General features: G+C 40.2%; 1 protein-coding gene across 3 annotated transcripts in view; it reads right to left on the bottom strand.

Annotated features, from left to right (window-relative positions):
• Window positions 1–2,860: 2,860 nt before the first annotated feature.
• LOC101937400 (hypoxia inducible factor 1 subunit alpha) overlaps window positions 2,861–27,054 on the bottom strand; it is a 49,537-nt gene continuing 25,343 nt past the window's right edge. For all 3 annotated transcript variants that reach the window (XM_042841329.2, XM_008168223.4, XM_008168224.3), the window contains 14 exons: window positions 26,365–26,555; window positions 25,155–25,300; window positions 24,972–25,056; window positions 20,508–20,620; window positions 19,109–19,311; window positions 17,108–17,214; window positions 16,605–16,752; window positions 15,253–15,464; window positions 14,783–15,063; window positions 13,790–13,912; window positions 13,084–13,481; window positions 12,092–12,200; window positions 4,435–4,561; window positions 2,861–4,284 (listed from right to left, as the gene is read on the bottom strand). In XM_042841329.2, the coding sequence (XP_042697263.1) occupies window positions 4,133–4,284; window positions 4,435–4,561; window positions 12,092–12,200; window positions 13,084–13,481; window positions 13,790–13,912; window positions 14,783–15,063; window positions 15,253–15,464; window positions 16,605–16,752; window positions 17,108–17,214; window positions 19,109–19,311; window positions 20,508–20,620; window positions 24,972–25,056; window positions 25,155–25,300; window positions 26,365–26,413 (2,253 nt within the window). In that variant the 5' untranslated portion in view covers window positions 26,414–26,555 and the 3' untranslated portion in view covers window positions 2,861–4,132. The remainder of the gene's footprint in view (window positions 4,285–4,434; window positions 4,562–12,091; window positions 12,201–13,083; window positions 13,482–13,789; window positions 13,913–14,782; window positions 15,064–15,252; window positions 15,465–16,604; window positions 16,753–17,107; window positions 17,215–19,108; window positions 19,312–20,507; window positions 20,621–24,971; window positions 25,057–25,154; window positions 25,301–26,364; window positions 26,556–27,054) is intronic.

Below are 27,054 nucleotides of genomic sequence, written 5' to 3'. Positions count from 1 at the left end.
GGTAACCCCGGGGCTCCGGCAGCAGGGCTCGGGCAGCGATTTAAAGGGCCCGGGGCTCCTCGCGGCCGGAGCCCCGGGCTCTTTAAATCACCACTGCAGCTCTGCCGCCGCTACCTTGATATAACAGGGTTTCACCTATAATGCAATAGGGACTTTTGGCTCCCGAGGACCGCGTTATATCGGGGTAGAGGAGTAGTATGATTTTCTCCCTCCGATAATTCATTATCTTCCACAGAGAAGGGCTGACTAGTAAGGGAGTGACTGGTCATCAAGGGAGGTACCTCTAAAATAAGCTCCACAGAGTGCTATGGCAAGATGAAGCAGAACGGTAGAAGACAGATTTATCAAAAAAATGTTTCAGCTGGGAAAAGTCAAGTCTGTTGGGAAAGTTGTTGAAAGACAAGGTAAGTGAAGTAATATCTTTTATTGGATCAACTTCTACTGATGGAAGGGACAAAGATTTGTGGAGTTGTAGGCTTTGGCCTGAGACCCAAGAAGTGTCTTTGCGAATGCCTGATAGGTCAGCTATAGATACTTATTGGAGAATCAGACTTCTAGACCTATGAACGGGAAGGGAGGACTTAAAATTGTTTAAGAAGCTCACTCACTGCTCCTCAAGCCAGCAGCTGCCTCCTCAAGCCATGAAGAATTCAGCATGTGCTTTTTGCTGCAACTTTCTCAGAGGCAGATGAAGGACAACGGGATGGCATGGAAGAGGGACCAGCAAGTCATCAAAACAGTGAGTGAATGATAACTCTCCTTTCCCTTGGATTTACCTACAAACTGTACAGTTGGGTCACATATTTAAAGGCTATCTTTACAAGTTTGGACTCAAAGCCTGTCCAGTGTTAAAGGTTACTTTTGAATTTTCATATTATACAAAGCATGTATTTGTTATATACTCTTCTGCAATTGAACTTTACAACCAAGATTATCAAGAACAGGTGCTTAGGTAGGCTCCTAATCAAGTTTATTTGAGCTGCTGAGTTTATTTGCCCAAATATGGACGTAAGAAGCCTTATGGACCAGAGATTTCAAGAACAGGAACCTAAAATCTTGGCCTAGTATCTGTAAAAGTCTATAAACGAGACAAATTCTAGTTCTGTAACTAGGTATACAGTATTTCCCCTTTCTTTCCCAACACACTCAACCCAGATTGTAGACTCTTGGCAGTATCCCGTCACTGACTTTCAAGCTCCTTACATTAAAATAAAGCTTTCTCTGAAGTAAATGCCAATACATTCCCGATTTAATTGTAAAAATATTGGCTTCTCAGTTTGAGAATTTTGCATCTTATCCAGCTAATAGTTTTAGAAATGGATTAATTTTTTGAATGTTTTGAGCAATCACTTTTAGTGAGTTAACGATTTGTAAAAGACAGGCGCTCTTGAGCGTTTTACTCTTCAAGTCCCATTGACTTTCAATGAGAAGTCCCATTTTTCAAAGTGACTCAGTTATATGGGAGCCAAAGCCCTTAAGTCATTTAGGTGTTTTTGAAAAATTTATCATACTTGTGTAATTGCTACAGAAAGTATGGATTCCAGGAAGAGGTTAAATTGTGTCTCAAGTATAAAAAGATTGCTTAGAGCAGAGGTGGGCAAACTATGGCCCACAGGACCGTCCTGCCCAGTCCCTGAGCTCCTGGCCCGAGAGGCTTGCCCCCCAGCCCCTCCCCTACTGTTCCCCCTTTCCCGCAGCCTCACCTTGCTCCGCCGCCGGCGCAATGCTCTGGGCAGCGAGTTCCTTGGGCAGCGCAGCTGCCGAGCCGGGCCTGACCTGGTGCTCGGAACTGCGTGGTGGTGGCGGCGGAGGAATGGCCCGGTTGCAGCCGGGCAGCACGGCTGTAGCGCCGCCAGCCACCGGTGCTCCAGGCAGCGCGGTAAGGGGGCAGGGGTGTGGATAGGGGTTGAGGGGGACAGGGGTCCCGGGGGGGGCAGTCAGGAAGGGGGGGGTTGGATGGGGTGGCAGGGGGCAGTCAGGGGACAGGGAGAAGAGGTGGTTATATGGGGCAGGAATACCAGGGGGGGCTGTCAGGACTGAGGGGGGGGTTGGATGGGGCAGGAGTCCGGGGGGGGAGGGCAAGATAGGAGGTAGGAGTCGGGCCACAATCCCCTCCCCTAACCGGCCCGCCTTACAATTTACGAAACCTGATGCAGCCCTCAGCCCAAAAAGTTTCCCTGCTCCTGGCTTAGAGCATGATTTTTTAAAAGTTGTGACATTGCCTTAAATTTTAGACTGAAGCTACACTGTCATTCCACGTGTATGTGACAGGCTGGTTCTAGTGACGCCACATTCTAATGTAGCAAAATGAAAACCGTTACCTTGACACCAAAACTAGAACTGAGCAGATGGTACAATCACATTTAGAGTATAGCAAGTTCCATATCTTTAATCAAGTGCCAGGTGCATTTTCCATCTCATGTATATGCCAAGAGTCCAAATTTAACTGATTTATCTGACAAATCTGACATGCTTTGTCTTTTATAGTTACCTTGACAGGTAGTAGCTGGCAGAGTATGGAAAGATTTGCCATTGTTATCACAAAAACGATATTTTCCCTCCCACTTTCATTCCACATTTAATAACTGATCGTATGCTTGGTAAAAAAGGAAAATTAAATTACTTAAAAATCTATTGCCAATGACTGCACAAGTCTTTGTCCTGAAAATGTATTTAGTACTGAATAGGCTCAGATAAATGATTGACTTGATAGGTTTTGGAGTCAGAATCAGGAAATTCCTTTTTAACTTCTTGGAGAGATTTTACTGAAATCAGTGAACACTGATTAGCAGTAACCACAAACATAAATGACAAAACCAAGATGTCACTGTTCTCAATAGATAAAACACTTCCCAAGGGGTCCTGGTCCACATATAGTTTATTGATGTAATAAAACAATACAGTTAGTGTTAGATCCAACCACATAGAGAGAAAGAATGAGTGAATGAAAAATGTGTACAGTACATATAGGAAATAAGATGTTTGTGAGACAACTACTTATTTCAAAATAAAAAGGTTTCTAAAATATATTGAGTTATTGAAATCTACATGAATACATGGATGTTAACAGCAACAAGGTGCATAAAACCAAAACATCAAATATTGAGCAACTCAACGATGTACTAGGCAACTCTGCTAACAAGGCATGATGTCTTACGATCTGCTTGAAATATCACCGATACCACACAGGGTAAGCAAAACATTTAGATTTAATCTCAGATACATAATATTAGCATGAACTTCCACAACTACAGGTAGGGATTTTTTTGAGCTGGCAAAGTGACTACTTTAGGAACATCAAACCCTCTCTGTAAATTAAGAGAATGTATCCAAATAAAATGCTGTTATCGTTCTTTCCAGATAAAACCCTGCCCTTTTACTTAATACTCATTTCAGTCATAAGCATAATACAGCATTTAGGAACACAGTTTATATTACAACATGACTAAAACAATGACAGCCTCAAGAATTAAACATGATTTCATAGGCAAAAAAAAAAAAAAAAAAAAAAAAACCCTCAAAGATTCTTCTCCTTAAAAACTAGTTTTATAAATGTAGACTATATTGCATGAGGAATTGCTGGTTTGTTTGTTTTTTAAGAAAATATATTGTGCGATTGTGGCTACAATGCACTGCTGAAAAGCACTGTTGTTTTGTATAAAAAAATCATTAAAATAAAAATTTGTTTTAAAATAACTGACAAAGCATACGCCTTCCAACTACTTACGAAGAGCAGGCGGGAAGTATTGACTGTTTTACTGTGTGACATTTTATTGATAGGATTCTTTCAATGAAACTCTCCAGCCAAAAATAAAATAAAATAAAAAATAAATACGTTTTTAAAAACAGGTGCATATTTCAAAGCTGCTATTGCGAGGTTGTTTTAAATGTAATGGACTTAAAGTGTATGTACCAAAGAATTATGAAAATGCACTATAATCTGAGTTGTTACATAAAGAATATATGAAAAAATCTGTCAAAATAAGTAAAGTAGAAAGGGGATCGAAACGGAACTAACTGAATGAGTGCAGTATTGTAGCCAGGCTTCTAAAATCAGATATAGAAAATATAAATAGACTGCTTTAGGTGATGGTTCTCCAGTGTCCAAAAAAAGAACAAGTATTGTGAAAACTCAGTTAACTTGATCCAGAGCTCTGAGCAATTCTTCACCCTGTAGCAGGTTTCTGCTGCCTTGTATGGGAGCATTTACTTCGCAATCATAACTGGTAAGTTGTGGTAGTCCAGTCTCATCCATTGACTGCCCTAGGAGCTTACTTGCTATATCTAAAAAGGAAGACGATAAAGATAAGGGCACATTACTTACTGTATTTTACATTTCCCAAATTAGCATATGGGGGAGACAAGTTCCATTACCCAATACAGCTTTAATAATACTTAATTTCCCCCCTCCCTCCCACACACATGAACACTAACCAGTTGATAATAAGATGATTGTCTTTTGTCCCACTCCATTCTGGCCATTAGATTTGCACCCTTTTACACGTTTCCAACAAAGTGATGCATTCGCTCCACAATCTTCTGACTGCTGGAATAAAGATCCCTTAAAAAACAAACAAACAAAAACTTATTTTTGAAGATCATGTATGCAAAAATTTCCAGAGGAAATCAATCACCAGTTCTTATCACTATAGTTACTAACATGCTGCTACTATCTAAAACTGAATTCATTTAGTACCTGAGAGAGAAAGTTTAAGGACAAATTAGTGTAGACTGATGTTTAAAAGTAAAAGGGAGTCTTGCTTAAAAAAAAAAAAAAAAAAGTACACACTTAAAACCAAGGTTCTCTCCTTCTTAAATAAAACCAAACACCATCCTCAAAGTTAGTGTGTGTTATATGTATACATACACCCGCCCCAGCCACCTCTTACTACTTTTGCTGGTCTCTACCATTGTCTGAGCAAGCCACAGAGTTCACTGAAGTGAATGGAAATAAAAAACATAGGAGAAGAAGAACTATTATGGCATTACTACTGTTCCCAATCCCAACATGCACAAAAGTTTAAATGATTTTTATATCTAGTTATGTACATTTTGCTCCAACATGCCAATTATCTTGCCTCCCAGCTCAGCTGCCCCCTTTCTTTTGTTCTCATTGCCAATGTGTAGGGCCCTCCCAATCTCACGGACATGAAAAACATGTCACGGATCATGAAATAAGCCCTTCCCCGTGACATCTGATCCTCCCCAGCCAGAGGCTCCGGGGAGGGACAGGATTTCTTCTTCACTTGCAGGGCTGCTCTCAGAGGGGATCAGACCTACGTCCGGGTACCTTTTGGGTTGGGGCCCCCATGGTTACAATACCGTGACATTTCAGATATAAACATCTGAAAATGTGAAATTGACCAATTTTAAAACCCTCTTGCCATGAAATTGATCAAAATGGACCCTGAATTTGGTAGGGCCCCACCAATGTGGAATCCTGACTCGTCCAATCACAGCCGTGGCTCTAGAATAACTTGTGACAGCAGCAGATGAGAGATTCTGGGGTATAGGAGAGAGCAGAAGGCTGTGTGTGTCTTCGTAGGAAAGTTATTGCTTCCTGGACTAGGTAAGAAAACATGTCTGCTAAACCAGAAAGCAAGACAAAGGAAAAGGCAACCATCTACAGAAATGCTTGGAAGCTGGGCAACTGCTAGCAAGAGTGCTAATACTGGTGCCCGGATTTGGAAGTTCTGTCCTTTCTCTGGTAGATGGCTGTTGAACATGAAGGGGTGAAGACAGTGGAATGCTGTGAAAATCTTAGAGACTTAAATATTCAGGTATGTTGCTTTTCACTTTGAATTACTTCCCTTTTTCGCTAAAAATTTTCTACATATGTGAAATCTATATAAACAAGAAAAACTGCCTTTGGTGTAAAAAGATGTCTTTTTCTTTTGAACTAAGAATACATCTACATAGCAAAAGAATCTCAGAGCCTAGCTACGGTGCTAAAAATAGCTATGTAGATGTTTGGGTTCAGGGGTGGGCTTCAGAGTTCAATCTCCAGCCTGAGCCGGAATGTCTACACAGCTATTTTTAGTGCTGTAGTGCAAGCCCCCTGAACCAAAGTCTGTCAATCCAAGCTCTGAGGCTTGCTGTGTAGACGTACCCGAAATGTCCTTGTTTAAAAAAAATAAAATAAAAAAAAATACATAAATAATAGACAACGATATTCCAGTTTCTCTTCATACACAGAGCTATGGAATGCCACACTGAAGAGGACCATAAAATCTTATCCGTAGCTCTATGAAACCAGGATCTATATTTACATAATCCTAAAATAGGAGATAGTATAAACCTAAACTTTAGTGGCAGTTTTCTTTTACACATGTGCAAAACAGATTTCAAATGCTTACAACTCCATTTGGGGCAGTCTGTACAAGCTGGTTTAGAAGTAGTCCTCAGTAAAACCTAGACCCAGGTGGTCAAACTTACTGATCCTCCGAGCGGCATATGGCAATCATCAGAAGCTTGAGAGCCATGTGCCTGCTGGGGTTCGGGGCTCCAGCCCTGTGAGAGGCGCCTGCTCAGGGTTTCGGCCCTGAAAAGCGGGGTGTGGGGATGGGTGCGTGTCTCTCAGAACTTCAGCCCCACGGGAAGCACCTGCCCAGACTCAGGCCCTCAGCCCTGCTCTTGCTGAAGCCCTAAGCCCTGGCACACGTGCCCCACAGGGCTGAAGCCCCGAAACCCCCCTCTCTGCTGGACAGAAGCCAGAGGTGACGGGTGAGGGGGACACATGGAAACCTTTGGCGCCCCCCCAGATTTTTGCCAGGGTTTGCCGTCCCTGCTTGGTCACATGGTGCCACCGGGCCTCCTCCCTGCCCAGCAGCTGCTGGAACCAGCAAGCTGGGAGCTGAGGCTGTGGGGAAAGTCAGTGGCAAATAGCTGGGAGCTGCAGGGAGAGCCACTGATTTTGCTGCTGCCTCTCTCAGCAGAGCTAAAGCAGCTGCCCCTCCCTGCAGGAGCTACCTCTCCATGTGGATTTAACACCTGGGAGCTGCACGGAGGGACCGCTGAGGGTAAGAGGGGATGGTGTGCGGGGGGGGGGACCTTTAATTTGTCGTCCCCCCCAAGCAGGCACCAGTCATCTCTGGCAGAAGCCCCTAGCCCCACCCCCACCCCGCTGCAGGGCAGAAGCCCCTCCCCCCAGTCTGGTAGGTGGAGAATGGGTAGTGGGCTAACTGTAAAAGAGTCGCATGCGGCTCACGAGTCACGGTTTGGCCAACCCTGACTTAGACACTAGAAAATTTAATCTTTTAAAGCACAACCTTTGAGTTACCCGTGCAAAAAACGTGTTAAAAAGAGTAATTTTTCAAATACATGGACAGAAAGAAGTTGCCTTTAAGCAGAGACAAAATCAGTAATAGAAATTTTAGCTAAAAGGAGAAATTGAGAAAATTATAAACGTGAGAAAAAGGGGATGAGAGGCACTGTATAAATGGAAGCCTTAACAGAACCTTAATTATAGCCGCTGGCTTACATTGCAATACACGAAGCTAGCATCGATCATTTGCTATTTTGTCAGTGGTGACATCTGTTGAAATGGCCTAAATGGGAAAAATATGGCAGCCATAGCAACAATATGTAAAACAAAGGCAGCAAGGATCATTAGAACACTGATGGAGAACAATAATTCCTAAAAGGCTACCAGGAAAAAACCAAACAAACATGCCTGCGAATGCAAAGAGTAAAGAGAATGAAAATACGTTAGAATGTTTTATTTAAAAAAAAAAAAAAAAAAAGACGCTAAGGAGAATAAAAACAAGAGTCTCTAAATTACATAACAAAAAGCTGCAGGAGCTTTCCAGAAGAACTGGATGTACAAGTTTTCCCCAGCCTTCTGGGAGACAAGAGGTCAGATAGCCAGTAGACAAAATGTAAGCAGTCATTCCAAAGCCAGGAGATGATGTTGAGATAATTCGCTATTTGGAAGAAAACACGCTTGTACTCTAGAGCATGCTAGCCTACATCTACGAAGCAAAACAGAAAACAAAACCAATAAACCCTGGCAGCAAGTCTTAGAGCCCGCGTCAACTCACTCAGGCTTGCAGGGCTTGTGCGGTGGGGCTAAAAACGAAAGTGCAGGCATTCGGGCTCAGGCTCTGAAACCCAGCCAAACAGGGAGAGGATCTTGGAGCCCAGGCGCCAACCAGAGCCCAAATGTCTATACTGCTATTTTTAGTCCTGCAATACAAGCACAAGTCAGTTGACCTACGCTTTAAGACTTGCTCCCATGGGTTTTTTTTTGCTACGTAGACATATTCTAAGACCACACTTACATTACAGAACATCAAAGAATCAGAAAAAAAGTCTCGAGACGCATACCACTGTAGAGAATTAACTTGTGTGAAGTTTTTTTTAAAAATGGGATTTTATTTGACAAGTGACATAGGCAATAAGAGATCTCTCTAAATCTATTTATATTTGTAGGATTTATACATCCTTCCAAATCCGTGCTGCTCCTGTTCCAGCTCTTTGCACCGTCTCTGATTTTGAGGGACATGGAGGTAAAGTTTGAAATAGCAATGACACACATTGACAGATGCAGAGACAGATGCATCATGGAGGTGAATGCCTGGCTGCGAAGATGGTGTCGCCAGGAGGGCTTTGGCTTCCTAGACCACGGGATGCTATTCGAGGAAGGACTGCTAGGCAGAGATGGCGTTCACCTTTCGAGGAGAGGAAAGACCCTATTCGGACACAGACTGGCTAACCTAGTGAGGAGGGCTTTAAACTAGGTTCGACGGGGACAGGTGAGCAAAGCCCACAGGTAAGTGGGGAACATGGAGACCGGGGAGATGGGTCGGAAACGAGAGGGAGTGTGGGCTATATTGGCAGAGAGAAAGGAGAGTCAGGACAAAACTGGGAGGAAAGATCAAACCAGTATCTTAGATGCCTATATACAAATGCGAGAAGTATGGGGAATAAGCAGGAAGAACTGGAAGTGCTAATAAATAAATACAACTATGACATTGTTGGCATCACTGAAACTTGGTGGGATAATACACATGATTGGAATGTTGGTGTGGATGGGTACAGCTTGCTCAGGAAGGATAGACAGGGGAAAAAGGGAGGAGGTGTTGCCTTATATATTAAAAATGTACACACTTGGACTGAGGTAGAGATGGACATAGGAGATGGAAGTGTTGAGAGTCTCTGGGTTAGGCTAAAAGGGGCAAAAAACAAGGGAGATGTCATGCTAGGAGTCTACTACAGGCCACCTAACCAGGTGGAAGAGGTGGATGAGGCTTTTTTCAAGCAACTAACAAAATCATCCAAAGCCCAAGATTTGGTGGTGATGGGGGACTTCAACTATCCGGATATATGTTGGGAAAATAACACAGCGGGGCACAGACTATCCAACAAATTCTTGGACTGCATTGGAGACAACTTTTTATTTCAGAAGGTTGAAAAAGCTACTAGGGGGGAAGCTGTTCTAGACTTGATTTTAACAAATAGGGAGGAACTCGTTGAGAATGTGAAAGTAGAAGGCAGCCTGGGTGAAAGTGATCATGAAATCATAGAGTTTGCAATTCTAAGGAAGGGTAGAAGGGAGAACAGCAAAATAGAGACAATGGATTTCAGGAAGGCAGATTTTGGTAAGCTCAGAGAGCTGATAGGTAAGGTCCCATGGGAATCAAGACTGAGGGGAAAAACAACTGAGGAGAGTTGGCAGTTTTTCAAAGGGACACTATTAAGGGCCCAAAAGCAAGCTATTCCGCTGGTTAGGAAAGATAGAAAATGTGGCAAAAGACCACCTTGGCTTAACCACGAGATCTTGCACGATCTAAAAAATAAAAAGGTGTCATATAAAAAATGGAAACTAGGACAGATTACAAAGGATGAATATAGGCAAACAACACAGGAATGCAGGGGCAAGATTAGAAAGGCAAAGGCACAAAATGAGCTCAAACTAGCTACGGGAATAAAAGGAAACAAGAAGACTTTTTATCAATACATTAGAAGCAAGAGGAAGACCAAAGACAGGGTAGGCCCACTGCTTAGTGAAGAGGGAGAAACAGTAACAGGAAACTTGGAAATGGCGGAGATGCTTAATGACTTCTTTGTTTCGGTCTTCACCGAGAAGTCTGAAGGAATGCCTAACATAGTGAATACTAATGGGAAGGGGGTAGGTTTAGCGGATAAAATAAAAAAAGAACAAGTTAAAAATCACTTAGAAAAGTTAGATGCCTGCAAGTCACCCGGGCCTGATGAAATGCATCCTAGAATACTCAAGGAGCTAATAGAGGAGGTATCTGAGCCTCTAGCTATTATCTTTGGAAAGTCATGGGAGACGGGAGAGATTCCAGAAGACTGGAAAAGGGCAAATATAGTGCCCATCTACAAAAAGGGAAATAAAAACAACCCAGGAAACTACAGACCAGTTAGTTTAACTTCTGTGCCAGGGAAGATAATGGAGCAAGTAATTAAGGAAATCATCTGCAAACACTTGGAAGGTGGTAAGGTGATAGGGAACAGTCAGCATGGATTTGTGAAGAACAAATCATGTCAAACCAATCTGATAGCTTTCTTTGATAGGATAACGAGCCTTGTGGATAAGGGTGAAGCGGTGGATGTGGTATACCTAGACTTTAGTAAGGCATTTTATACGGTCTCGCATGATATTCTTATCGATAAACTAGGCAAATACAATTTAGATGGGGCTACTATGAGGTGGGTGCATAACTGGCTGGATAACCGTACTCAGAGAGTTGTTATTAATGGTTCCCAATCCTGCTGGAAAGGCGTAAAGAGTGGGGTACCGCAGGGGTCTGTTTTGGGACCGGCTCTGTTCAATATCTTCATCAACGACTTAGATATTGGCATAGAAAGTACGCTTATTAAGTTCGCGGATGATACCAAACTGGGAGGGATTGCAACTACTTTGGAGGACAGGGTCATAATTCAAAATGATCTGGACAAATTGGAGAAATGGTCTGAGTTAAACAGGATGAAGTTTAACAAAGACAAATGCAAAGTGCTCCACTTAGGAAGGAAAAATCAATTTCACACATACAGAATGGGAAAAGACTGTCTAGGAAGGAGTACGGCAGAAAGGGATCTAGGGGTTATAGTGGACCACAAGCTAAATATGAGTCAACAGTGTGATGCTGTTGCAAAAAAAGCAAACATGATTCTGGGATGTATTAACAGGTGTGTTGTGAGCAAGACACGAGAAGTCATTCTTCCGCTCTACTCTGCTCTGGTTAGGCCTCAGCTGGAGTATTGTGTCCAGTTCTGGGCGCCGCATTTTAAAAAAGATGTGAAGAAATTGGAAAGGGTCCAAAGAAGAGCAACAAGAATGATTAAAGGTCTTGAGAACATGACCTATGAAGGAAGGCTGAAAGAATTGGGTTTGTTTAGTTTGGAAAAGAGAAGACTGAGAGGGGACATGATAGCAGTTTTCAGGTATCTAAAAGGGTGTCATAAGGAGGAGGGAGAGAACTTGTTCACCTTAGCCTCTAAGGATAGAACCAGAAACAATGGGTTTAAACTGCAGCAAGGGAGGTCTAGGTTGGACATTAGGAAAAAGTTCCTAACTGTCAGGGTGGTTAAACACCGGAACAAATTGCCTAGGGAGGTTGTGGAATCTCCGTCTCTGGAGATATTTAAGAGTAGGTTAGATAAATGTCTATCAGGGATGGTCTAGACAGTATTTGGTCCTGCCATGCGGGCAGGGGACTGGACTCGATGACCTCTCGAGGTCCCTTCCAGTCCTATAATCTATGAATCTATGAAACACTGTTAGCAGGTGAACATTGTTTTTAGTCTCATGTTCTTACAATGCCTTATTTTCTACTTAAACACATTCCAAGAGACTGTTTCACAAATGAAAAGTTTATCTTCTATCTAACTGAGACATCTGTCTGGGTGCAGAGGGTAGTTTAAAACTATTTTGACAGTGGGAAAGAATTGAAATCAGGGGTTTTGCATCCAGGAAGACATAGGATGTTATTAACTTAAATGATTACTTTGGTCACAGGATTTTGCTGTATTGCACTAGCTAAAGTCGAGATTCTGTATCAATGGTAATCTTACTGTTTCCAGAATTAACAACTACTTTTAAAAGAAAAATAATACCAAAACTTACAATTCCCACTGCTTGAAAAAGTGAGCCATCATAGTCCATCTTTCGCTTTCTCTGAGAGTTATGCAAAGCTAGCATCTTTGGATTCAGTTCTTCATCCATTGCAGCAGATCTAAGAAAAATGGGTTCAGTCCGTTAAAGTTCCTACTATCCTCCAGCTAGTCTTTTATAAGCACTTTGTAAAATAAATATTTCACAGTGACAGTCAGTTATTTATGTGTCCTAATTTTTTATGTGAGTGATTCACAGTTTCAATGTATGATTAGAAAGAATTCTAGCTTTAAATCTTGTTAAGTCAACTACTTTTGATCTTAACATGGAAAACTGGCTGTCCTTTAAAAAGTTCCTCTCGACAGAAAAACAGAGAAAGCTTAAGTATGTCATTCTCCTGTCCCTCCTTTGAGAGTGGGCATGAGGACAGCAGTTAAAATATCCATTTTGCATGTCCGTGCACAGGGAAAGCTACTTTGTTTTATCAAATGGATTGAAATTCTGATTTGGTGACACTGTATGTCATGATAAAAATCTGTTATGGATGCCCATAATCCATATTATGGAAGTACAACTTATTTTAAGCATAACATCTAAGCTTAAGGCAGTCTCTGCATCACATCAGAAACTGGGCAAGAAATTACTTATGCATACCCTCTTTCAGATGGCCTACTGGACTGTTTTGTTTGCACAACTCAGTATGAAGAGGAGCAGAACAAAAAATAGGAACAAGAATGGTTCAATTGTTTGTTTTCTATACAAAGACTTGATGTAAATACAAATGCAAAAAAGGTTCTGGGAAATCAACTCCAGTTGCTGTCGAAGTGCACTAAACTTAAAATCTTCTTTTAAAGCATAAATAAAGGTATACGGCTTGTTCAAAAAAGGGATCAAAGACGACAGCAGATAATAAAGCTCTACTGTACAGGCTAGAGAAATATATTACAGGTCTAATTTCTTCAAGATTAATGGGTAACAGGATTTCAGCTTCATTTTTAAAATACCTTTTACTCAAAGTGACTGTTAACAAATTGGGTGTTCCTGGATAAGATTTCTCCATCTGGTCCAATGTTCCTTTTCCAACCCTGATTGGAGATGCAGTTCGACTTCGATTTGCACCATATGGTGATGCTGGGGCGCTGTTGGTTTCATTGATTATGAGGACAGGAGACTGAGAAACAATGAGAGTCTTAATGTCATCCATGCATTCTGTTTTCACTGGTGTTACTTCCTCAGGGGCAGTAGACAGTGCGTGGGTTTGCTGAAATATGGTATTGGTGGCCACACTCTGAGAGCTGGCGCAACCACTCTCCAGTGAAGGCGGCTGATCAAAGGATCGTAACTGGAAGTCATCATCCATTGGGATGTAAGGAGCTAACATCTCCAAGTCTAAATCAGTTTCCTGAAAGAATAATAAAATGGGTAAATAAAGTTTCTAGTGTATCTGTGCAATACCCAAGAATGCCTTAATGATCTGTAAATAGTCTGCCACTTCCTCTCTCCCCAAACCTCTGGAATAGTGCTTTGTGAGCACCATTTTTTTAGATCTCAAAAACTATTTAGAAACCAGCTACCAACTCTTCTTTAGTTTTCAGAAATACTGCTCCTGTATTTAACACATTAATTTTAACATTCGATAAAATAAGCATACTAATACTGCACTCTAGGATAGGCTTAAGATGACACGCAAGTTTAACTTAATGTACATACCTGAGTAGAGAATGGATTTTTCGCTTCTGTGTCTATTGCAAAGAGTTTTTCCACTAATTCCAGCTTAAACTCATTAGCCATATCATTATCCACGTCAAAGCAATAGTCATTGGGACTACGGGGCTGTCAAGACAATTCAATTCAGTTTTAAGTACAAATTTTCAATTGGTTCAACATTGTGTTATTCTGCATTGTGTCAAGAAACAAATGCAGCAAGGGTGGTTTAGGTTGGACATTAGGAAAAACTTCCTAACTGTCAGGGTGATTAAGCACTGGAATAAATTGCCTAGGGAGGTTGTGGAATCTCCATCACTGGAGATTTTTAAGAACATGTTAGACAAACACCGGTCAGGAATGGTTTAGATAATACTGAGTCCTGCCTTGAGTGCAGGGGACTGGACTAGATGACCTCTCGAGGTCCCTTCCAGTCCTATGATTCTATAGCTTCACTCTAAAAAAAAAAAAAAAAAAAAAAAACATACAACGTGCGACCAAACTATAATTGCAAAAATTTAATGAAAACTCAATGGGACTGGATAGTATTTGCATTCATCTAAATATGCCCAGAGTTTTCACTATCGTCAGTTTTAATAGATTGCCACAGTTTGGGGATGTGGGACAGGTATAAAAGCATCAGAAGTTTATACACTGATTTGCTGTAACTCACTCATTAATTGCAATAAGCAGATCTCTGAAGCCTAAATTCCTTAAAAGATGTACTCAAAGCAGTTACATATTCACATGCACTTTTAATCTCTAATTTAAAAAAAAACAGAAAATATAGCTTTCAAACTGAAAGGTAAAGTAATCTTTTATTGACAGGTTATGCTGTAAATATAATTTAATATTACATGGCCACAATTTAGAAATACAATCAAAATAATACGCAAATACTCTAAAAACTCTGTTCACACCACTTTGTCTAGAGATATTTACTCAAAAGCCTACTTCACATTTATTTTGATGACTGTCTTCCCAAATTGTATGACTGACCTCAGGTGAACTTTGGTTAGTGCTTGCATCAGAAGGGCTGGCTGGCTGGCCTTGCCTCTGGTGGCTGGAAAATGCAAGTTCTAGTGGCTCTGTGTTTGGCTCCAGTTTTGATACAACTTCTCTATTGAGTGCAGGGTCAGCATTGCTACGAAGTGGCTTTGTAATTTCAGAGGCAGGAAGTGGGGACATAGCCAAATTTATATTCTTCAATTTCTCACTGGATGAGGGGAGCATTACATCATTATACAAAGGAACTTCATCATACTGTTGCTCATCAGACTCTATAAAAATTAAAAAAAACCATCAACCTAAGTAAAAACGCGGAGTGTGTCTATGGACCTCATTAAATAACAGCAGCTGAAATATTTTTTTGTTAGGCAAGTGGTATTGGCAAGTTATTTTCTAATGTTTATTTTAACATGCACTAATATTATTAATTAATAGGGTCTCTGACTTAAACACAAACCCACCATTACTGCTGAAATCTAAAGAGATAATCGTGTCTCCAGGAGCTGGTGCGAGCAAAGTTAAAGCATCTGGTTCCTTTTTAAGTTTTTCAAAGAGGCTGTTAGTATCTTCTAGGTCAGCCTTGCTGAATATTTTCATATCAGGAGACTCCACTGGTTTCAGCACGCACTCAGTTTGTGCAAGGGAAAGAAATAACTCCTTCTGTACAATTTCACTGTCAAAAACAAAAAACGATTATTCTTTAAAGAGCAGCTAGCAACTCGTAGGAAGTTTAGAAACAATTCTATTTTATTTCTCTTTGCTCATGTTATATGCATTTTCATTAATACAGGAGTTTTTAAAATTCTGCTATTGCCCATTCATCCCTCAAATTCAATCTTCTCAGCAACCATTTGCGATAGTATAAAAGGATAACTTCACGTAAGTAATTAGGACAGCTGTGCTTTATGAAAATGTCAGTAATAAACAGATTAAAAAAAATATCAAACACGGAGATAGAAATCTTGTAACCATTTTTTTTACAACACTTATATGCTGTCTTAATGATTATTACAGATTCATTCACAATTTTGAAGAAATTCAAAAGATTTCCAAAAACAGCAAGTTGCAGTCAATCTTAGCAATGCAGTTATTTTACCAGTGAAAAGTTAAAAGTTTTGAGTCAACAAAAAGTCACACTGATGAAGAAACGGGAGGAAAGATTATATTTTAACTACTGCTTTGTGACAGAGTTAAAACACCACTGAAAAATTCCAGACAAAGGTATATTGAACTCCAGACAAAGGTCCAGATCTCGAGTTACATCTATCTAGCCCAGGGGAGGGCAAACTATGGTCTGCGGGCCGGATCCAGCCTGTCAGGGCTTTCAATCCAGTCCGTGGGGTTGCCAGCCCGTGGCACAGCAGGGCTAAGGCAGGCTCCCCTGCCTGCCCTGGCCTGCACCTCCCGGAAGCGGCCGACACCATGTCCTTGCCTTAACCCTGCTGCCACCCTGGAGCTGCTCGAGGTAATGGCGCCGGGCCAGAGCCCGCACCCTAACCCCCTACCCTGAGCCCCCTCCTGCACTCCGCACCCCCTGCCGCACCCCTCCTGCAGAGTCCATCCTCATTCTACATTCAGATTTCCCCATTGACATCAATGGGAGTTCTAGGTATACATTAAAGAGTAACTCTACTTCCCAGTTTATTGCTCCCTTAACCCTGTATCTGGCAATTTTCTAGGCAATTGCAAAGCATTGCTTATAAAGGAGATAGTAAGTGCCAGAACCTATCTAACTTGAAGTCAGATCCTTTGGGCTTTGGCTTAATCTATAATAAAGAAACATGCAAAAAGTGTTTAACTACTCACAGCTTACCTCAAGACGTAATTTACGCACACTATGCACTGTGGTTGGGAATTCTTAGTGCTGTATATAACAGTTGCTTGAGTTTCAACCCAGACATATCCACCATGCTTAGCAAGCATTCTGTACTGTCCTGTAGTCACTTGCCCTTTAGTGAACACTAAAGCAGAAAGGTCAACTTTAGAATAATGAAGTGGCTTTTTATAGCTAAAGCAAAAATATACATTAATCACTTCAGATCCACACTTGCTATTAAAAACTTTGAAATAATTCCCTTCCTACCCCCACCCCCACCCTCCTTATCTTATCTAAAGGATTCATAGATTCTAGGACTGGAAGGGACCTCGAGAGGTCATCGAGTCCAGTCCCCTGCCCTCATGGCAGGACCAAATACTGTCTAGACCATCCCTGATAGACATTTATCTAACCTACTCTTAAATATCTCCAGAGATGGAGATTCCACAGCCTCCCTAGGACTTAAGTTACAGAGAGTTATAGTCTGTCTTTCTACTTACTATCATGATGAGTTTTGGTCAGATGATCCGAGTCCAGAGCATGATAGTATTCATAGATGGAGTGACCCAAGAGTTCTTCTGGCTCATATCCCATCAGCTCTGTAATTCTTTAAATTGAAAAGAAAAAAGAAAAAAGGTTAAGTGAAAGCAGAAATAGAGAAGTAGATAAGAACATAAGAATGGCCTTACTGGGTCAGACCAATGGTACATTTAAGCCCAGTATCCCATCTTCCAACAGTGGCCAGTACCAGTGCTTCAGAGAGAATGAAGAGAATAGAGTAATTATTGAGTGATCCATACAGTCGTCCAGTCCCAGCTTATGGCTGTCAGAGGTGTAGGGTCACCAAGAGCATGGTTCTGCATCCCTGATCACTTGGCTAACAATCATTTATTTTGATGATTAGATGAATACATTTAATGTAGATGTTAATGGCTCTAAAGATGCAATCTCTTCCAAACCAGAAACTCCCAGATGAATACATTGCCAGCAACAGTGGTGCATGTAAAATGACAGTTTTCCTTTCAAGCAGGGTTAAACTGAGGAAAAAACTTTCAGAGTAGCAGCCGTGTTAGTCTGTATCCACAAAAAGAACAGGAGTACGTATCCACAAAAAGAACAGGAGTACTTGTGGCACCTTAGAGACTAACAAATTTATTAGAGCATAAGCTTTCGTGGGCTACTGCCCACTTCTTTGGTAGCCCACGAAAGCTTATGCTCTAATAAATTTGTTAGTCTCTAAGGTGCCACAAGTACTCCTGTTCTTTTTGAGGAAAACTTGTCTCTTCTGATGTTCGCCTATCTCAAAGATCTCATAGTCCTATTCCACTAGTATTTCGAGGCACAGTTTTACTACCAGCTGGAATGTTCATAACCCTCCACTTTTGGTTATTCAAATCTAATCTCAGGTCTTTATACATCAATTTTTTTCTTATTAAATACAGGACACTGGTGTACAAGATGTAGTATGCAATTTGTGCTAATACTATATTCACCCACCTTGTCTCTCCAATGCTATATTCAGAAGTTAAATCAAACATAGATAAGACATTATACCTGCTTCAGCACTATTTTATTCTGTAATTGTTTTAATTCTGTAATTGTTTAAGAGGAATGAGAATCTGAAATTTCAGCAATCCTAACTTTTACAAGTGAAAGTCTTTTTGGATTTAAATCCAATAACCACTAGATGGCAGCGTTGTACACAGAACAAAAAAGAGCACTCAGTTTAACTGCCTATATCAAAAGAAACCAGAGAAACAACACACAGAAATGGCACTGATCTCACTAAATTGGCTGAATCAGTGCCATTTCTGCATGCAGACCCGTTCTGAGAAAACACTTGCACTAACATGCAATATTTGCTTGAATCTAACAGCAATCTGATGAAGCGACAGTTTAAGTTAGAAGACGCAATCTCCGACCACTGCTTATTCTATCAATAAGTAGCATGCACTGCTATTGATTTGAGTTTTAAATAAAATGTTGTAAAGTTACTTATTCCATATTCTGAACTTGACAAGTTACGTTTGCAATATGAACCTGTTAGATAAAAGCATTTTGCTCAGAAGTGGTCAACTGTACACATGCAAGAAAGGTTTATAAAGAAATATAAAACACTGAAATTAGCAGCATCCCAGAGGTGGCTGCACTTCACTGATGAGTAAAAGGGTATCTAATTTTTAAAGTGCCTTTGGATCCTTCTGGATGAAAGGTGCTACTCTGCCAATTCAAATTGTTCCGTGATGACTCCATACAGGAATTATTTCCTTAATGTAGTAAACTTTTCAGGTTTAAAAAAAAACAAAAAACACAAAACAAAAAACTTGCTTTTTACATAAAATATATTGACCAATTAAAAAAATGACAAGCTAGTAAAACCTGAAGTATCACATATGAACTCAGTTTTATAGATGGATAAAAGTTAAGAACTAAAACTACCCACAAATATAAAAACTACAATAATACATTGAATGTTTGTCAGAGCTTATACTTGGCTTTACCTTTCATCACAATACGAAAATTTCATATCCAGGCTGTGGCGACTGAGGAATGTCTTGCTGTCCAAAGGGACTTCAATGTTTGATGGATGAGGGATAGGTACACAAATCAACACCAAGCATGTCATGGGAGGCTTTTTATATCCACAAAGAGTCTGATTATTGCAGGCATCATACACACGAACATGCCCTGTACAGTGAAGTACCTACAGGGGAAAAAAAAAAAAGTATTTAAAAACTAAGTTCTGTATTGGAAAAGGAGATTGACATTGCAACGGTTATAATTTCAGAAGTGGGCAATGGCTTTCCTCTCTCCCTAGGTGAACTACTGGTGTCAGTACTCAAAATGCAATAGCAGCATTCAAGCATATGTGACATCTGCTACAGTTACGTAAATAAAGTTTCCTCCCCACTTACACTATGCACATTAAAAATGTTAAGTTGGCTACCAACTTTTTTTCCCCTTTTTGGTGCTCATTGAATTTATACTAAAGTTAAATGATTTATCTTTGAAAATTGCCTCTACAGCCAACACATGAATGCAATCACTCATCAGTGGCACTGTGCATTAGCAGATGGTTTTGATTGCTTATGTTTCAAATTGAAACACAGACAAAAGACACAGCTTATATTTCTGTTTGAAACAGAGATGGAAGACAAAGCTGTATTTTGCATTCTTTGTGGGGATGAAGGTGGAAGGAGAGAGTTCCATCATACTCCAAATATTCTTAAAATACAAAAGCCTGGCAATCACTTTCTGCCTCCCTATGAGTCTGAAGTCAGAACTGTTTGTATAACTGGGGATTTGATCATGAATATGTGACAAACTGAAAGCCACAGAAACTTTCTAAACAGAGTGCAGTCACTGGATATATAAAAGTGACCATATTTTATCTGGGAAATAAGATGAATCCATTTTAAGAGACTCAAATTAGCTATATTGTATTCCAATTATGGTGTGGGGGAGAACCAGCAAAAGAGGAATAATAATGCTAGCCTCCTTCACAAAGTTAACCACTTTAAAGTCAATCAGAATCAGTCATCATCATGATGTAATCCTACTTAATTTTATGCAAGAGCAGGAAGCTTCACACAAATATTTTAATAATTATTAGTGACTCACTAGGTCAGTATTAAAAAGGTTCTCTTATTTTGAAAATTAATTTTCAGTTACATCCTAGATGTGTTCTAAGTTGCAGTGCAGCATATTTAAGAACTTACAGTCACAAGAGTGCACTGTAGGTTTTACCAAATCAGCAAGAAATTGGAGAATGCCACATTGCACTGCTGCAAGCGAATTATTTTATACTTTGTTCCAAACGTGGATACTTGCACCTAAGGAGATCTGAAAAGCAAAGGTTCTAGTCATATCAATATTCATGTATACCCCATGGTTGATTACCTTCCATGTTGCAGACTTTATATTTACTGTCCTTCCCCTGCTGGTCAGTGTACACTTCATTCTGAGGAAAAAGCTACGCTCTGTATTCTGTTCTTTGCCCTTTTTCACAGGACCTAATAAAAAATATTAAGTGAACTGTGAGTATTTCATCACCTTCACAAGCTTCAAATAAGTGCAGCAAAACTAGCTATGTGACTAGAATAAAGGACACACAAAAGTAGAGACGAAATGGTTATTTTTATGTGAATGATGCATGCTGGGAGGCCTGACCTCATTTTGGATAGGAGGAGTTTTCAGGTAAGTTTTTCCTCTGAGATGGGCAAAAGAAATTGCAGTGCTGGTCTTGCAAAAACAGCAAGGATAGGTTCAAGGTCCCATTTATAGTAATCCCCCTGATTTCAAGGTGGGGGCAGATGGAGAGAGAGAGACTGAGAATTAATGTGTATTGTTTCTCCCCCCCCCACCCTCCCCCCAATCTCTATTTTAAACTCACAGGAAATTAGTCTGAACCCTCTTCACACCCATGGTCGGTGGAAGAAAAAAAAGAAAAAAGAAAGATATATTGCACCAATTTTGGCCTATCTTTAGGTTTTCTGTATTTAAAAAAAAACAAAAAACAAAAAACAAAAAACAACTACACCTCTACCCCGATATAACACGAATTTGGATATAACACGGTAAAGCAGCGCTCCGGGGGGGCGGGGCTGCGCACTCTGGTGGATCAAAGCAAGTTCGATATAACGCGGTAAGAGGACAGCGTTATATTGAGGTAGAGGTGTATTTAAATTCAGGATTAATAATCTGCATGATTTACGGAGAGTAACATGCTGCTGCTGCTGCACAGAGGTCTCCAAGGCTGGCACTGAAGCGGACGCCTAGCCACTCAGGGCGGGATTGCTGTTGAAGGAGCATCACGACTCCTTAATAATGGGTACTTTGCTCTGTTGTAATCCTGAGCAGCCTTTATTAAAGCCCATCTCTATACCATCTGGAACGCTACAAGGGATTTTACAGAAATTAGGGAACCATGGCCCCTTGCTTCAAAGAGTTTATAGTGTAAAGTAGAGAAACACAGAACATGAAGATAGGCAAAGGATTGGGGGAAGGAGAAATAGGGTGAGAGAACTGTTGAAAGATTAACAGCTCTATTACACATCCCACCCCCAAAATTATTTCATTATAGCACCATGCTCATGACAGCAGGAGTTAAGATTGTGGTCAAGTCCATGTTACAGATTCATGAACGTGTTTAAATATGAACTTAGAATTGTACAATAAGTATTAACCAAGTTTTGAAACACACCTTCGACTCCCTTGAAGTCAATGGAGAAATCTTAGTGCAACCTAATATTAATGGATGCCATTTTAGGTTACTGTACAAATCATCTAATTGTAGTGCACCTGGATTCATTAACAACAAACCTCTGAAGACCAATCTTTTCTTTAAAGCGTTGTGTTAAAAATGAGAAGTCGGAATTTCAGAGAGGGCTATTTCAACAGGAACAAACTGCTCAGACTGGGAAGAGAAGGTCCAAACTATGGTGACCAGATGTCCTGATATTATAGGGGCAGTCCCGATATTTGGGGCTGTGTCTTATATAGGCGCCTATTACCCCCTCACCCCATCCCAATTTTTCACACTTCCTGTCTGGTCACCCTAGTGCAAATTGACTTCATCAACATAAGCATAAACGGCTTAGTGTGTTTGTGAGTGGAAACACAGATGGACAGATAAAGTTTGGGGATGGTGGAGGAGGGTTAGTTTGCAGGAATGCATTCATAATGAGTTCATGCCACCAATTCGACCTGGTACAATTTGGAAGCTTACAGAATACAGGCTCATTCTAGCATACGTTACAGGTATGCAATAGTTTGTTCATACTCTAAAGACAACACAGTTACTATGATAGTCACAGGAAGAAAAATTGATAGAATGCACATGTTCAGAGGATCACAGCAACAACATATAAACTCAAAGTTTTTAAACAGCACACAGTTTCTGGGTGCATGAACTAGGCAGAGCATATTCAGAAATCTACAATTTACGATATCACAATACAGACGCTCCCTGACTTCCGGAATGGAACGCCTTGCGTAAGTCAAATTTTGCGTGAGTCGGGGATGTATACCCGACACTTACGCCCCCCCTCCCCGCCAAAACCCAAACAAACAAAAAAAACCCACCGCTTATGGGACTTACGGAACTTCTTCCGTAAGTGCGGGTTTGCGTAACCCGGGGAGCGTCTGTATTACCATCATTATTACTTTCTGAATAATCTGTTTAAACATCTTAATGTGTGGTTCTACTCCGAGAAGCAGCTGTTTAAAGATGGCACATTTACTGGTTCTTGCTGACTTAGATCTGTGCAAGTATTATATAAAAAGTTGTCAATTTAAAAACAATTCTGAAAACACAAACTGGGATCTGAAACTAAACTGTGCTGTGATTGTCCAGCATTATTAATAAATGTTTCTGCTAGCCAAATGTTAGCTTCAGTTACCCCTGTACAATCACACACAGCAATATTTAGCACCGAGACTGTAAATGGGTTAATAATTCTGTTATATGTGAGCCAGAACAGAACCTAGGTTATTCAAAGCCATGCTAGCCTTGTAGGGATAACAAATCAAGACACACTTTTGTTATTGAAGTCAGGAAATAGAACTCAATTATATACAGAAAAGACCTTTTGAGTGAGGGAGTAGGGAAGCCATGTTGAAAACTGACTAATTTAGACATGCCAGAACGGGTCTACATTAGATCTACTTATTATGAAACTGCAGTCTTTAAAAATAATTTATCTTTGCAACAGATCCATTTATATCCTGCTGTATTGAATATGGTATCTGTTCAATACACTTAATTGCTTCAAGTACAAAGATTCAGTTTAGCACTAGATGCATGGACCAGCGATGATGGCAGGAAGATTTAGAAAATTCAGTATTAACATTAAAAGGGCCTGTTTTTCCTTTTACACTGGCTTTGAACTAGTCTTCTCCACTGACTTCAGAGTCACTCCTGATTTACCTTGGTGTGAGAAAACAGAATCAAGTCCTACGCATTTTGATGACGTGTAGGAATTTATAATCATCCTCTGTTTAATCATTCCAGGGACTCAGAGTAGGTCTACAATGCAGCTGGAGGTATAATTTCCAGCTCAGATAGATGTATCTGTGCTAGCTTGGATCAAACCAGCGCACTAAAAATAGCAGTGCAGGTGGCAGTCAAGGTTAGTGACCTGCGTACAATCCTGTCCAAGACCCTAGGGAAGTATTCAGATAGCTAGCCCACACTGTCACAGCTACGCTGCTTTTTTTAGTGTGCTAGCTCGATCAAAGTTAGCACAGGTATGTCTATCCAAGTTGGAAATTACACCCCATCAGCAATGTAAACCTACCCTCCGTGACATTCTCCCTGGAAATAAGCACAGTGGCTTTGCTTGGCTGCCACATACCCAATATTTGAACTTTTTCCCTATTTGCTGCAGTGGAAATATAGTAGTTCAATCGCATAGTCTACACTGAGCCTGCAAATGGCTGATGAGTAACAGGATTGTGGAAGTTTTAATTTTCTCTAGTGCAGTTGGAGAAAATGGGATTAGTGTGTTCCATTCTAGTACAGAGGGAAAAAAAAAACCTATCAAATATATTTTGTGTCAAAAAGACAGTAACTTCAGAATAAAGAACTGCAGTGAAGCAACCGCATAGTCAGAGACCAGTATTAGCTGAAGATTCGATTTAATTTAAATACTTTTGGTTATTCCAAAATTCATGCCAAAGCAAGAGGCAAGATCTAAATCATCTGAAATTTATAAAGCTACTGCATGATTCTTTTCTATACCTTTTCTGAGAACTGCAACCTTAATAGAACTTCTTCCAGCATCCTGTGGAAAGATTTGCCCTGCACACACACTCCAAGACCCAGTACAGAAAAATACAGATTTATTATCTTCAAATTCTCTACATCAACCAATTAAGATGTTCTTTATACTCATCCTACCTCTAAATGTTTCTTATCTTTCAGGCATTTTCATTCCTTCCATCTTCAATAATTTTATTTGAGACAATATATTTTTTTTTTTAAGCACTACTGAGTAACTCGCATCTCTCAGAACATCCATCCCCCGAAGCAGCATGAGATCTCGGGAGAATTTCAGCTCTTTCTGACACCTCTTACTATAGTGTCCCAACTAGATTTGTTGCAAGCTCTGAGAAGTGACGTGTAGCAAGTAGTTCTCTCTACTGACTCCTTTTTTCCCCTTCACGGTTATTTTATTCTTTAAATACCTTTGGTGCCTGTTCTAAAGAAGCCATAGAAGTCTCAGTAACCAGGTAACTGTGGATTCAGGCTTTTTCCTATTCAAGTAAATGAGGTAAACAATATCAAAACTGATAATATCAGCATCTGATTATACTACAGATAGGAACCATCTGTCATTAAATTAAAGAGTAGCCTCTTCTTACCATTTCTGTGCGTCAGCATTTCTCTCAGCTCTTCATGATCACATGGGTGGGTAAAATCGAACACACTGTGCCCAGTCAGCTCAAACTGTAGAAGTAAAAGAGTGTGAGTCTAGCTCTGAGTAGTCAAGAATGTACAATAGGCACAACATTGAAATTGCATTTAAAGGTGTGTCAATATTTCACCTGAGTGAGCCCCATACACTTGTTCACATTTTCAGACATGTAAATCATGTCACCATCCTCGGAAAGAACCATGACAAATCCATCAAGGGCTTTTAAGTAAAAGCAATTCATCTCCTTCTCCATTTTGGCTTCTGTCTCCAGGTCACCTAGAAGAACCCATATTTTTATTGTTTTTTAGACTAACCTCACATCATTCACACTTAATTGCCTGATGCCTGAAGTCATCCCACACATTAATAGCTAGTTTGACAGGTTGCTCACCAAAGACAGCACAATTTATTTCTGGGATACTTAGGTGGAGAAATGGTTGTCCTGATTAAGCATCTCACTTAAAAACATGAGCTTTCAAAGAGTGTCCGATAAAAACTTAGTAATACCACATACTATGTTCAAAAATGCCAAAATAAAAGCAATGGTAGCTGCATTTTACCTTTATCTGATCTTTTTTCTTTTAAACTTTAACAACTTCTAGATGAAGTGACAAAAGTTTGTGTCATTTGTATTTAACATCTTGGTAAATGCCACTTATTTACCTGGCACTGACTAGATGTGTCCTCCATTACGCAGAGTTTAAACTACTATTATCTCACTTACGCAGCTGTCACTCCCCATCGCTACCACTAGGATAGTGCTGTTTCCTGGAACATGTATTACTGAGGGATATCTTAAGTGGAGCACAACACATAATGGTTTTCAGTGGTTTCATTTAAACAGGGATACTCTAATTTAGCAAACCTAATCTTAGATCTACCAACTACATATCAGGTGCTGTGAGCTATCTTGGGTATGATCTACCTTCCTTCTCGCAAGGTAAGTAGGCAGAGTGGAGATGGTGTCAAGTTTTATGCCCAGAAAGTCCAGAGCCTGGTGTGTGTGTGCGTGCGTGTGTGTGTGAGGGGTCACAGCTGAGATTTAAAAATAAATAAATAAAATAGATAAATAAATAATAATGGTACTGGTCTTTTTAGAAGAAGTATGAAAAAAATGGAGTGTACATTACAGTTTCGGCCCCCCTCAGCCTGGCTGTATTTATTTTTACTCTCAAGGCCCCACAGTAAAAGGTAAAGTTCTAGTTTTTCCAGTGTCTTCACTGATAGCCTCCCTCCATTGGGATATTTTTAACCAATGTAAAAGGGATGGGGCGAGTTCAGATCACTCATACCCCTTTCCTGGTCTTTGTTGGTAAGCCACAATAAGTTGATTCACTTACTTGCATCTAACAGCTTTCTCATGCGCAAGTAGCTGATAGTCAGCCTCATAATGGAGGCCTTGTCAAGGTGTGCACTGACAGTATGAGGAAGAGGCAGCTGGTGAGCAAGTTCATAGAAGACCTCAGATTCCTTGCTTCTTCGGCATCTGGCTGCATCTCTAGACTTCTCCTTTCTGCGATCTGAACTAATCCTGTATGAATAAAATTTTAGATGATTAACATACATTGGAGGCAACGTTATCACAGCAAGACAAACCAATTCCTTCCGCCTTTATATCTAAGCTACTTGCTAGCTGGTATATTTGTTATGACATATCTGAGTCTTTGTAGAAAGATTTAAAATATTCCATGTAAGGGCAGATACTATTCCATATCTGCACATGCATCTCTGACTTCCGGCACAGAAAATCCTCACAGACAAGAATAAACAAAAACGGATTATTAAAACCAAAATCCAGTTTAGACAATATGGATTGACAATACACACTGCAGCTTCAATGGAAAGATTCTGGGCATTTCTGAATGTGACTGTTGCAAGATTAAACTGGCAAATGCAAAAAAAGATTTATAAACAAAGTTTGTTTAAAAAATAATTTGTCTAGAAGTAGCATGCACTATTCTTCTGAGAATATCAAATTACTGTGCTAGTGAAGTTTCACTACATTCAGTCATCAGCTTAATTTTAACATA

Source organism: Chrysemys picta, chromosome 4 (genome assembly GCF_011386835.1).
Source record: "Chrysemys picta bellii isolate R12L10 chromosome 4, ASM1138683v2, whole genome shotgun sequence".
Classification (NCBI taxonomy): Eukaryota; Metazoa; Chordata; order Testudines; family Emydidae; genus Chrysemys; species Chrysemys picta.
This window is presented reverse-complemented; position numbering and strand designations above follow the sequence as displayed.